We start from the raw sequence: 12634 nt of genomic DNA on the forward strand, positions 1-12634 counted from the left end.
TGTACAGGCAGACTGTCTTCTGTGGGTAGTGGTACCTAAAAAGAGCAGGGAAACTTTCCTTAGTGATCTCCACAGTACCCACCCAGGCATTGTAATTGTGAAAGCGATAGCCAGATCCCAAATGTGCTGTCCGGTATGGATGCGGAGTCCTGCATGCACAAATGTAACACATGTTCACAGTTAAGCAATGCACCCAGGGAGGCACCACTAAGTTTATGGTCTTTGCCCTCCAAACTGTGGTCTCGGGTCCATGTCTACTATGCAGGCCCTTTCTTGGTTAAAATGAACCTAGTGGTTGTAGATGCGTACTCTAAATGTACTGTATGTGCGATAATGTCGGCAAGCACGTCCGCTGCCACCACTGAAAGCCTGCGGGCCATGTTTGCCACGCATGGCCAGCTGGATGTCCTTGTGAGTCACAACGGGCCGTGTTTCACCAGGGCCGAGTTCAAAGAGTTCATGACCCGCAATGAAATCAAACATGTCACATCTGCCCTGTTCAAATCAGCATCCAATGGTCAGGCAGAGAGAGCAGTGCATACAATGTAGCATAGTTTGAAGAGGGTAACTGAAGGCTCACTGCAGACTCGCCTATCGCGAGTCCTGCTCAGTTTACGCATGAGACCCCACTCGCTCACTGGGATTCCAGCCGCTGATCAGCTCATGAAAAGGGCTCTTTAGACAAGGCTCTCGTTAGTCCAGCCTGATCTACACGAACACGTAAAGAGCAGGTGCTTTCAACAAAGTACATATCTTGATAGCGCAAATGTGTCACGCGAAATTGAGATTAATGAACCTGTATTTGTGTTGAACTATGGAGAAGGTCCGAAATGGCTTCCCGGTACTGTCGTGGCCAAAGGGGGTAGTAGGGTGTTTCGGGTGAAACTTTCAAATGGATTAATCTTCAGGAAACATTTGGACCAAACCAAAATCAGATTCACGGCCTATCCAGAGCAATCCCCATTAGAACTTACCTTTTCTGACCCACCAACTCACACACCAGTGGCAACCGACACAGCGGTTGACCAGGAAGCAGAACCCATCACCCGCAGCAGCCCAGCAGGAGTCACCACACCAGGCAGCCCAGCAAAGCAAGCTGCACAGCAGCCAAGCCACGGCCCAAATAACGACTCACCAAAACCAAAATTTGCACCGAGACGATCAACCAGGGAAAGAAAGGCCGCAGATTGACTCACCTTGTAAATAGTTACGCTATTGTCTTTGGGGAGGGAGTGTTGTTATATATGTAAACCTGTAAATTGCTTGTTCAACCACCAGAAGGCTCATCCCCTGGAGTCCCAAGGGATCTCACAATCCCATGGGAGCACCTGTACTTAAGGAATTCTCACATGTTGGAGAGGCACTCTGGGGACATGTAATAAAAGACGAAGGTCACACTTTACTTTGAGCTCACAGTATCTGGTCAGAATCGTTATTCATACATAACAAGTAGTGGCTTGATTTAGATGTAGGTTTAGCGGTTAGTAGGTGTGGTTTGTGTTCATTTGTTAGGATTGTGATTAGCGGTTGAGGTAGTCAGTAGGATATAGTGATTAAATAAGAAAGCACTATTGGCAATAGAAATGTCACTGGATTTGCCCTTTCCATTTCATGTTCTTAACCTCTCACAGACGAGTCACAAAATAGCCTCACAATTCGTTCATTCAAGGAACCTTATTTACTGCGGAAACCTCATGTCCTCCATTCTTTGACACCTGTACATTTATCACATAAAAATTAATTAGTGACCATACATTTGGACATTTCGGGACATGAACAGATAGATACAGTTGTTTGTGTCGGTTACACCAGCGTCAATGTCAACGGCGCAGCCCTGGACAATGTGGACCACTTCCCATATCTTCGGAGCCTCCGATCAACAAGAGCAGGCAACACTGCCTCCAGTGCACCAGTGCAGTCTTCAGCCGCTTGAGGAAAAGAGTGTTTGTCGACCAGGCCATCTAAACTGCTACCAAGCTCATGGTCTACTGGGCTGTAGTAATACCCACTCTCCTGTATGATTCAGAGACATGGACTATGTACAGTAAACACCTCAAGTTTCTGAAGAAATATCACCAGCAATCCAACAAATCCCCTGCGAGGGCAGACGCACTAACATCAGCGTCCTCATTCAGGCTAACATCCCCAGCATTTAAACACTCGATCAGCTCCGCTGAGCAGGCCACATAGTCCACATGCCAGACACGAGACTCCCAAAGCAAGTGCTCTACTCGGAGCTCCTTCACGACAAACGAGTCAGAGGTGGGCAGTGGACACGCTGCAAGGACATTCTCAAAGCCTCCTTGATAAAGTGCAACATCCCCACTGACACCTGGGAATCCCTGGCCCAAGACCGCCCGAATTGGAGGAAGTGTATCAGAGATGGCGCTGAGCACATCGAGTCTCAACGCCGAGAGCATGCAGAAATCAAGCACAGACAGCTGAAGGAGCGTGCGGCAAACGGGTCCCACCCATCCCTTCTCTCAACGACTATCTTTCTCACCTATAACGGAGTCTGTGGCTCTTGTATTGGACTGTCCAGCTACCAAAGTTCTCACTTCATGAATGGAAGCAAGTCTTCCTCGATTCCGAGGGACTGCCTATGGTGATGATGATTGCATCTAATCATCAGCCTGCCTAAAAATGGCTTCTGACAATAATTTGTCACCATGCCCCACCAGTCACCGTCTGATTCCACCATCATATCTTCATTCATTACCCACCTTTCCCCCTAATTCGTGCTGCTATCACTGGCATGGCCATTCCCCATACTGAGGCTCTCTAATTCCTCAGCAGAGCACAAATCCCTGCATGGACCGGTTCTTCCGAATGGCCAGTGTCTGTGCCTAATATTCGATGTAAATCTGTAGACTCTGTGTATGTGGTCCCTGGATTTGATGCCTCAGTGTTACTGGTCCCTGGATTTGATGTCACAATGCAAGTGGATCCTGGATTTGGGGTCACAATATAAGTGAATCCTGGATTTGGTGTTAACAGCACCTCGCCACTGGGACTGAGAACATTCAGCATGTAATGATCCCACATTAATTCACCAGAAACATCCCAGAGCCTGTAAGGAACAGCAGCCCCACATGTCTAACTTCAGTGAAACACACAATACAAAACATTTTAAAGAAAAATAAACCCCAACTTAGTTGAACAGAGGTGATTAATGGGCAGTACATCTCCTTCACTCATACACCTCCTTCACCCCGACTCTCCATCCCCTCATCCCAACTCGTCCCTCACCCAATTTCTCTCACATCCTCATCCCAACTCCTCCTTCAACCCTATTCTCCAAACACCTCAGCCCAACTCTTCCCTCATCCCTACACTCCAAACCCCTTACCACAATTCCTACCTCACCCCTACTCTCCAAAACCCTCATCCCCCACCTCCCTCACCCCTACTCTCCAAACCCCTCACCCGACTCCTCTTTCAGCCATACAATTTCATTTTTAACATCATTTACACAAGTCATCCACACTGGAGGTAAATCTGTGTGATGGTGAGGTGATCACTGGTTAATAAAACACAGAGACTGGTGGGGGCTGCTCATTACCCTCGGTGTGATTTAATCCCCTTTCCCACTGAATACTGCGGACAGACATGGTCACCTTGGTAACGGAATGGTCAGTGTAATATCACTTTCTAAACAAGAGCGCACAAGACAATGGGTCATCAATAAATGGTAAATGGATTAAATATTCTGCAATTACATTGTAAATAATAGGAAATGAAATGCAGGAAAATAATTGGTGACGATAATAAGTTATCTCTGTGGAATTGGTTAGCAAACATTGTGAATGATGTGTTTTATTTACACACACAGACATATATAGAGAGATAATTGCAAAGACATTGTGTGCACACCTTTCAGTTGTTCTGCTTCGCCGGAAGCTATTATTTCTGAGATTTTTAGGACCCGGCGGGAGCCCATTCGGCGGTGCTTCTTGCGTCAGGATATAAAGAGACCGCACGCTGCATCTTCTCCCACTGCCGAGGGAAATAGAGCAGATATTTAAAGGGACAGTGTCTCCCTTTTCTCTGTCTATTTATACTTAAAGGAACAGTCAAGTTTACCTCGGATTGTCGGAGGACTTCACGAACCGAGCTCCCATTAACAGTCGCTTGCTTCTGCGCTGTGCAGTGATTGTAAAGCTGCCTATTTCAGTGATTTGCGTCTTTCTAAAATGTCTAATTGTTTCTATCATCCATTTGACTTGCTTTTCTAATTTGGAAAGTTTTCAGAATTGTACATTGTGACGAAGGTTTTTTTAAAGGTGGAGTAAATTCGCCTCAAAATATTCTTTCTAACCCTCCCCCAACGCCGCCCCAAACCCCCACCCCAAAATTTTAAAACACTGTGCAATACAGACTGGGAAGATCCCAAGTTTGATCGTTGATCTGGGCTGTTAGTTGATCTCAGCCAATGCAGCCGTTCAGGTGTTACAATTGTCTTCAGTACCAATGGGCGAATTACGAGTAAAAATTATCCACTGACCCTGCTCTTGATACCGATCCAGTGACATCAACTGGGAAGTGTGTGGATGTCATTTGAGGGCAGGATTGAATTTGGCTCTGATGCCTACCACAGTGGAAATGCTGCTGACACTCACTGAGTTGACTGATGGTGAGGCAGTAGAGGTTAATAAATGTCTGTGGAATTGCACCCAGCCAGATTAAGCAAATGCTGGTGAAAATAACGCGCCGACGATTAAATGAATGTTGATTTTAGACTGTAAGGATAGAGGGAGAGTGTCTAGATTAAAGGATTTGCAGCTTAGGAGGGGACAGAATTTTTCATATAATTTTGAATTGTTTGTTCTGAACTTCTACCCTGTACTTAAAGTACAACTTTTGGAACCGACATTTTCAGGGTATTAGAAGGGGAGGATCTGCAGTTGGAAACTCAAACCAAACATCGCGTCAAGATTCGAGAGATTCACCGGATTTATCAGGATCGCCTTATCATCAGCCTTTGGAAAAACACCAATCACAGCGGTGAGAAACAGCACACATGTTCAGTGTGGATGGAACTTCAATCAATCGTCTAGCCTGTGAGACTCGTGTGCCCAGCTGTCTCAACACTGTAAATGTGAGGACAGTGGGAATGGGTGCAGATGCGTGTCGGGTGGAAACACATCAGCGAGAGACCGTTTACCAGTTGAGTGTGGAAAGTGATTCAGTTTCTCATCTCACTAACTGACATTCGAGGACTTAGATAACAGACATTCTCCTGTGAGTTTAGAGATGTGTTATTTGGCCGTGATGTTTTTACTTGTTCATCTTCTTGACTGTAAACCTTTGCCAATTGTTTGATGTGATCGGTTTACTTGCACATATTTTTTTTTCAATGCATTTAGTAAATGTTATCAAATTCAAATTGAAACCAGCTTTGCAGGCGTGATGCTCCATTCACACATCGAAGGTTAGAGAGATGCTGTTGGGTGCATGCTATGTCCTGTATCTGAAAGTTAGTAACAGACTGTTTTGTTTTTGTTTAGTGATCTCGGGCATGTTAGCTATACCTACCCTGGACATCAAGGCTAAGAGAGGCATTCTGGAAGGTATGGGGAACTGGGACTTATCCCTGAGAGTAACCAAAGGCATGAGAACTGAAACAATCTAGAGTTAGAAAGGAGAAAAGGCTAAACATGAAGCAGTCAGTGACAGGATATCAATTAATCTCTTCTTACCATGGAGATATCAAATATCGATACGCTGTGTTATTTGAAATATCAAAATATTAAACTTCAGCTCAGTTTTAGGGGTTATTAACATCAGCAGAAACAAATCCCAACAGACAGAACGAACACGAGTCGGTCAGGATGAGATTAATAGCAGTAATAACAATATAACCCATCCATTGCAGTCACTTGTGAACTCGCAATTCAGATGACTGAGTGAATCCGTCCCCACACTTCCCCAGTGTGACCTTGCTGGAGTTTCAGCAGGTTGGATGACTGAGTGAAACCCTGCCCACACACAGAGCAAGTGAACGGCCTCTCCCCGGTGTGACTGCGACAATGAAATTCTAGATCAGACGGGGAACTGAATCACAGTCGACACATTCCATCGGGTTCTCCATGATGCGGGTGTCTTTGTGTCTCTCCAGTTTGGACGATCAGTTGAAGTTTCGTCCACAAACAGAACACGTGTAGTTTCTCCCCGTTGTGAATGGTGTAATGATGTTTCAGGCTGTGCAACTGGTTGAAGCTCATTCCACAATCATCGCACTGAAACACTCTCCCTCGGATGTGTGTGTGCTTTTCCAGTCACACTGATCTTTGAACTATTTTCCCACAGACAGAACAGACAAACATTGCTCCTTCCAGATTCAAAGGTCGAGGATGTTGATCATTTCCACTTTACATATTTGGGCTCAGTCCTGCACCCGCTGTGCGCAGAGTGAGAATAAAATCAGTGAGATGCTGGTTTTCTCTACTGGTCACTGGGCCTTTTCTGCCGGCCCAATATGGTGAGACTGGGCTCGCCCAATAGGATGAGCCTGGGCTCGCCCAATAGGATGAGCCTGTGCTGGCCCAATAGGTTGAGCCAGGGCTCACGCAATAGCATGAGCCTGGGCTGGCCCAATAGGGTGAGCCTGTGCTGGTCCGATTGTGTGAGCCTGTGCTGGACCGATAGGGTGAGCCTGTGCTGTTCAGATAGGGTGAGCCTGTGCTGGCCAACAGGGTGTGACCGGACTGGGCCAATAGGGTGAGCCTGATCTGACCCAATCGGTTGAGCCTGGGCTCGCCCGATAGGGTGAGCCTGTGCTGGACCGATAGGGTCAGCCTATGCTGGTCTGATTGGGTGAGCCTGTGCTGGACCGATAGGGTGGGCCTGTGCTGGTCCGATAGGGTGAGCCTGTGCTGGACCGATAGGTTGAGCCTGTGCTGGTCCGATTCGGTGTGCCTTTGCTGGTCCGTTTGGTTGAGCCTGTGCTGGACTGATAGGGTGAGCCTGGGCTGGCCCGATAGGGTGAGCCTGTGCTGGACCGATAGGATGAGCCTGTGCTAGTCCGATAGGGTGAGCCTGTGTTGGCTTGATTGGGTGAGCCTGTGCTGTTCCGATTGGGTGAGCCTGTGCTGGTCCGATAGGGTGAGCCTGGGCTGGCCCACATTGTGTGACCGGACTGGGCCAATAGGGTGAGCCTTTGCTGGTCCGATAGGGTGAGCCTGGGCTGGTACGATAGGGTGAGCCTGTGTTGGTCCGATAGAGTGAGCCTGGGCTGGCCCATCGGGTGTGACCGGACTGGGCCAATAGGGTGAGCCTGGGCTGGTCCGATAGGGTGAGCCTGTGCTGGCCCAATAGGGTGAGCCTGTGTTGATCCGATAGGGTGAGCTTGGGCTGGCCCACAGGGTGTGACCGGACTGGGCCAATAGGGGAGACTGGATTGGTCCGATGGTGTGAGCCTGGGCTGGCCCAATAGCGTGAGACCAGGCTGGCCCAATAGGGTGAGCCCCGGCTGGCCCATGCGGTGAGACTGGGATGGTCCAATAGGTTGAGTCCAGGCCCAGGGTCACCAGACAACAATGAGAACAACAAGACGCCCTTTCAGGGACGCTGATCTGGGCACAAACAAGTAACCAATCATAATGACAGACACCTTGAAGCCCCGCCCACACTCAGTCCCTGCACAATGAACCGCACATGCGCTGCGAGACTCGCCCTGACGAAGATGGCGTCCGCTGAGCCCGCTCCACTGGGTGCCCTGCCCAAGATGCCGGCGGCTGAGCACGCACCCAGCGGCGGAAAAAAGAGTTACCGCCAAGATAGGAGCCAAGAAAACTGTCACTAAAGCACCAACGAAGGGCGGCAAGAAGCGGAAAAAATCGAGGAAGGAGAGTTACTCCATTAACATCTACAAAGTGATGATGCAGGTTCACCCCTGGCATCTCCTCCAGGGCCAAGGGCATCATGAACTTGGTTGCGAATGATATTTTGGAGCACATTACGGGTCAGGCTTCCCGCCTGGCCCATTGCAACAAGCGCCGCACCTTCAGCTCCCGGGAGATCAAGACCGCCGTACGCCTGCTGCTGCCCGGGGAGTTGGCCAATCACGCCGTGTCGGAAGGGATAATGGTGGTGACCAAGTCCACCAGCTCCAAGTAAAACTGCACGCTGTCCTTAGAGACCAAACCCAAACACATGATGCAGCACAACCTCACTGAATGAGCTGCACAAACCATAAAAATCAATTTGCAGTAAATATTTCCCTAGCAAGTGTGTTTGACAACCTTTGAAGTTCCAGCTGTAGATTTGGTTTAGAATTCTCAGATCAGCAGCTTCACTCTCCGGATGGACCTTAGCATCGCTGTTGAATTTCCTACCAAACTACAAACACCGTCCCTGCTTGCGCTTTCCCTTTGCTCTCAGACCCGTTCATTTACACGATCTGCCGGTGAATTAAGAGCTTGTTTTAGGGGTGAGACCCAAGAATTTTGCCATCTCTTTCTCTCTCGTGCCCCCTTTAATATAAAAACAAATCTTGTTAGGGGTCAAATCATTTATTAACCCGACACTCCCTGCAGTGTAAGAACCCAGACTGGGAATTCTTACAGAGACCAGAATGGGGACAGTTGGGGAACACACTGTTCCTTTTCTCTTTTCACAGAAGGACTCCCAGTTCTGCACTCGCTGCTGCCTTTCCGGTGGATCGATCGATAATCTATGAAAACCCACCTTTACAAAGATTGAGCTGGAATGTGTCCCTTTACAGAATCAGTGTGGATTGGTTCACGCCCATTACAGACAGTTTGAAATAGAATGTAATCCTGATTGTAACAGCCAGGAACTTGCAAGTGAAATATGGAACAAGACAAAAGGAATTAAAACGTGTTGCGAAATATTTGACTAAACTTGACTTTATTAACTTAATCCGCTATTCCTTGGCGGGTTTTTTTGAAATTAAAAATACGTTAGCTTCTGACTGTTGGAGATAGTAATTGATCATCGGGAAAGTTCCCAGGGGTTTCAATGAAGGACCTAATATTCCAGATCCAGAACTACTTCTTGAAAGGTGGAAGATGCCTGTGCGTGGATTAATTTAACGGGTGGTTGCCGTTGTACACCAGCCACCACACGGGCTTGACAGAACTAGGACTTGGTCCAGTGGCAAAGCTTAACGAAGACTACCTGGAGACCAGCTCTGCTGCACGGACCGAGTGCGCACACATATCGCACTGTGGGCTGGCCCGTGTTGCCACTCGGCCTTTGCCACTTCTGGGCCCTGAACTCACAAAGTGTAGTGCAACAAAATTTGCAGATGACTCAAAGATTAGTGTGAAAGCGGGTTGTGTAGAGGACACAGAGAAGCTGCAAAGAGATTTAGATAGGTTAAGCGAATGGGCTAAGGTTTGGCAGATGGAATACAATGTCGGAATATGTGAGGTCATCCACCTTGGAAAAAAAACAGAAAAAGGGAATATTATTTGAATGGGGAGAAATTACAACATGCCGCGGTGCAGAGGGACCTGGGAGTCCTTGTGCATGAATCCCAAAAAGTTAGTTTGCAGATGCAGCAGGTATTCAGGAAGGCGAATGGAATGTTGGCCTTCATTGCGAGAGGGATGGAATACAAAAACAGGGAGGTCCTGCTGCAACTGTATAGGGTATTAGTGATGTCGCAGCTGGAGTATTGCGTGCAGTTTTTTCACCTTACTTATGGAAGGATATACTAGCTTTGGAGGAGGTACAGAGACGGTTCACTAGGCTGATTCCAGAGATGAGGGGATTACCTTATGATGATAGATTTAGGAGGCTGGGTCTTTACTTGTTGGAGTTCAGAAGGATGAGAGGTGATCTTATAGAAACATTTAAAATAATGAAAGCGATAGACAAGATAAAGGCAGAGAGGTTGTTTCCACTGGTCGGGGAGACTAGAACTAGGGGGCACAGCCTCAAAATACGAGGGAGCCAATTTAAAACCGAGTTGAGAAGCAATTTCTTCTCCCAGAGGGTTGTGAATCTGTGGAATGCTCTGCCCAAGGAAGCATTTGAGGCTAGCTCATTGAATGTATTCAAATCACAGATGGATAGATTTTTAACCAATAAGGGAATTAAGGGTTATGGGGAGCGGGCGGGTAAGTGGAGCTGAGTCCACGGCCAGATCAGTCATGATCTTGTGGAGTGGCGGAGCAGGCTCGAGGGGCTAGATGGCCTACTCCTGTTCCTAATTCTTATGTTCATGCCTCTCCCATGTCCCGATCACAAGCTTCTACAATCTCTAACCGCTCCTTTGCCCCTCCTGCTGTACCTGCCCGCACTGCAATCAGCGACCTGGCTTCACAGCAGCCCTCCTGCAGCAGCAAGCGCTGCTCCCTGCAGTGGCACGCCGCCGTACGCTGCTCCATCTAATGGTCCCGGCCTGCTGATATACGGTATAAGAAAGGCAGATGAGGGAGGAGTTTCTCATTCTTTCTCTGAACGTGTAGATTGTGCAAATGTTTGGAAGAGGAAAAACCGGCGTGAAGCTCGGGCCAAGGCTAAGTCTCGCTCCTCCCGGGCCAGCCTGCAGTTCCCTGTGTGCCGTGTTCACAGGCTCCTGCGGAAGGGAAACTACGCTGAGCGTGTGGGTGCCGGAGCCCCGGTCTACATGGCTGCTGTGCTCGAGTATCTGACCGCTGAAATCCTGGAGCTAGCCGGCCACGCGGCCCTCGACAACAAGAAGACCCGCATTATCCCCAGACACCTGCAGCCGGCCATCCGCAACGATCAGGAGCTCAACAAGCTGCTGGGAAAGGTGACCATCGCTCAGGGCGGGGTGCTGCCTAATATCCAGGCTGTGCTGCTGCCCAAGAAAACCACCAGTGTGTCCAAGAGCAAGTAAAGCGGACAGGATTTAATCAAATAACCCACAGGCTCTTTTCAAAGTCATTAACAATATCTGTGAAAGGTCTGGTTACTGTTCTATGCATCTCAGTTGTCCCAGATTAAATTTAACATAGTTACGCAGAGAGTTTCTTGATCAGAAATTAGCCACAGATATTCTCAGTTATAATCGTGATGAAAATGCAGAAATTTAGATCGCCAAACACTGCAGCGGATCTTCAGATCAATGAATCAATATAGAGAGGGACTGGCTTCAGGGAAACACAACCGAAAGGATCTGAACGTGAGGGCGTCCGTCATTGAGCACGTTGTTGGGAGAGCCGAATGAGAACGGATGTTAAGAGTCGAGTATGAAGGGAATGAAGGGCTAATGGGCTCACCGTCCATTATTGGGGAAGTAATTGCATAGGCTGAAGGATATACATCCAGAACACATTGACCCATGAAAACTTTTCGCCGTTGAATTTGCATACAGGAGGGAACCAGAATTGCAGCTCTGGTTAATTCAAAATATTACAAAGAATATCTCACTTGTCCCCCCATTAAGAGCTGAGTTAAAGGCGAGATACAGAATTTAGATATGTGCAGTGGGATCAATTCAATATCAGATCTCCCACTGATAGTTTCCGCCCACATTGGGCGGGACTTATCGGTATACTGGGAAATCGGTAAATGTATCCCAATCACATTTAAACCTGGATCAAATCCTGTCATTTTAAACTGTGAGGGACCGCCCAAAGCAGTGATTGGCTTGCGCCGGACGCCAACCTGCTTCAATCCAATCAAATATGAGGGAATGAAGAGGCAAAAAGAGCTGGCATCCGATTGACTGAGCTGGGAGTAAGAATTATTATCACAAATCTGCAAATTTCACTGCAGGACTGACCGATTTGACAAAAAAAATGAACATGTAAAATGATTACTTGATCAATATAGCGAGAAAAGGCCACTCTGCCGTCTAAACATTCCTCTAACAGAATCCTCGGGACCCCTCGCCGCATCAGCTGGCTTTTAAATTTATGCCAGCATGTTCTGTACTCCACAGTCCGAGGAAAGTAAATCTACCACATCAACACGTTTAATCATCATAAACCCACCAATTAGTCCACCCTCCCTCTATACTCCCTATGCATCTGCCACCATCATTGAAACCAAGAGTGCCTATCATCCTCTCGAAGTCTAGCAAGGCCATATAGTTATTCAGAGCATAAAGTAGGCGCTCTCTACTCCACACCCAGTGCAACTTTGTACTAAAATACCAACACCGAACACAACGTGAATCCACAATCTATCCCCGGTCCCAGGTCACTGCTCTCTCTGTGAGGCGGTGGGTAGCTGTCGTGTCCGGGGCGAAAGTGTCGAGTTGTTCAGACGCCGAATCCATAGAGAGTTTCAGAGATAACAGCACATCCAGGAGCGTGACTGCCTTGCCCTCGGCGGGCTCGATGTCGGTGACCAGGTCACTGATCACATTCTCCAGGAAAACCTTCAGCACCCCGCCGGTCTCCTCGTAGATCAGGCCCGAGATCCGCTACACCTTCTCACACTGACTCTGCCAGACATCCTCGTCTCTTTATTTGTGACTGATTTGTGTGGGAAAGGAGCCCGGCCGTGGGACAGTTGAAATTTTAATGCGGTCTCCGCACTTTCCGAAGACGCTTTGGTGGTTCTGAAAAGAGCGTTTCGTTTCAGGTGTTTAGAAGTTGCAATCTTTTATTTTACTTCTTTCTGGGGATTTTCGCTGCTTTGTTAGGCTTCGGCGTTTAACTTTAAAGCGTTGATTTTTCGGGGCCTTGGT

At 47.9% G+C, this 12634-nt stretch overlaps 1 protein-coding gene across 1 annotated transcript in view; it reads left to right on the top strand.

The window, feature by feature from the left end:
- The window catches only part of LOC139239575 (zinc finger protein 79-like), a 31157-nt gene that overhangs the window by 1040 nt on the left and 17483 nt on the right, over window positions 1-12634 (top strand). Inside the window, exons 2-4 of the mRNA XM_070868354.1 lie at window positions 4853-5004; window positions 5508-5570; window positions 10440-10830. Coding sequence (XP_070724455.1) covers window positions 4853-5004; window positions 5508-5570; window positions 10440-10830 — 606 coding nt within the window. The remainder of the gene's footprint in view (window positions 1-4852; window positions 5005-5507; window positions 5571-10439; window positions 10831-12634) is intronic.

The sequence above is a fragment of the Pristiophorus japonicus genome, chromosome 28 (genome assembly GCF_044704955.1).
Source record: "Pristiophorus japonicus isolate sPriJap1 chromosome 28, sPriJap1.hap1, whole genome shotgun sequence".
Lineage (NCBI taxonomy): Eukaryota > Metazoa > Chordata > Chondrichthyes > Pristiophoridae > Pristiophorus > Pristiophorus japonicus.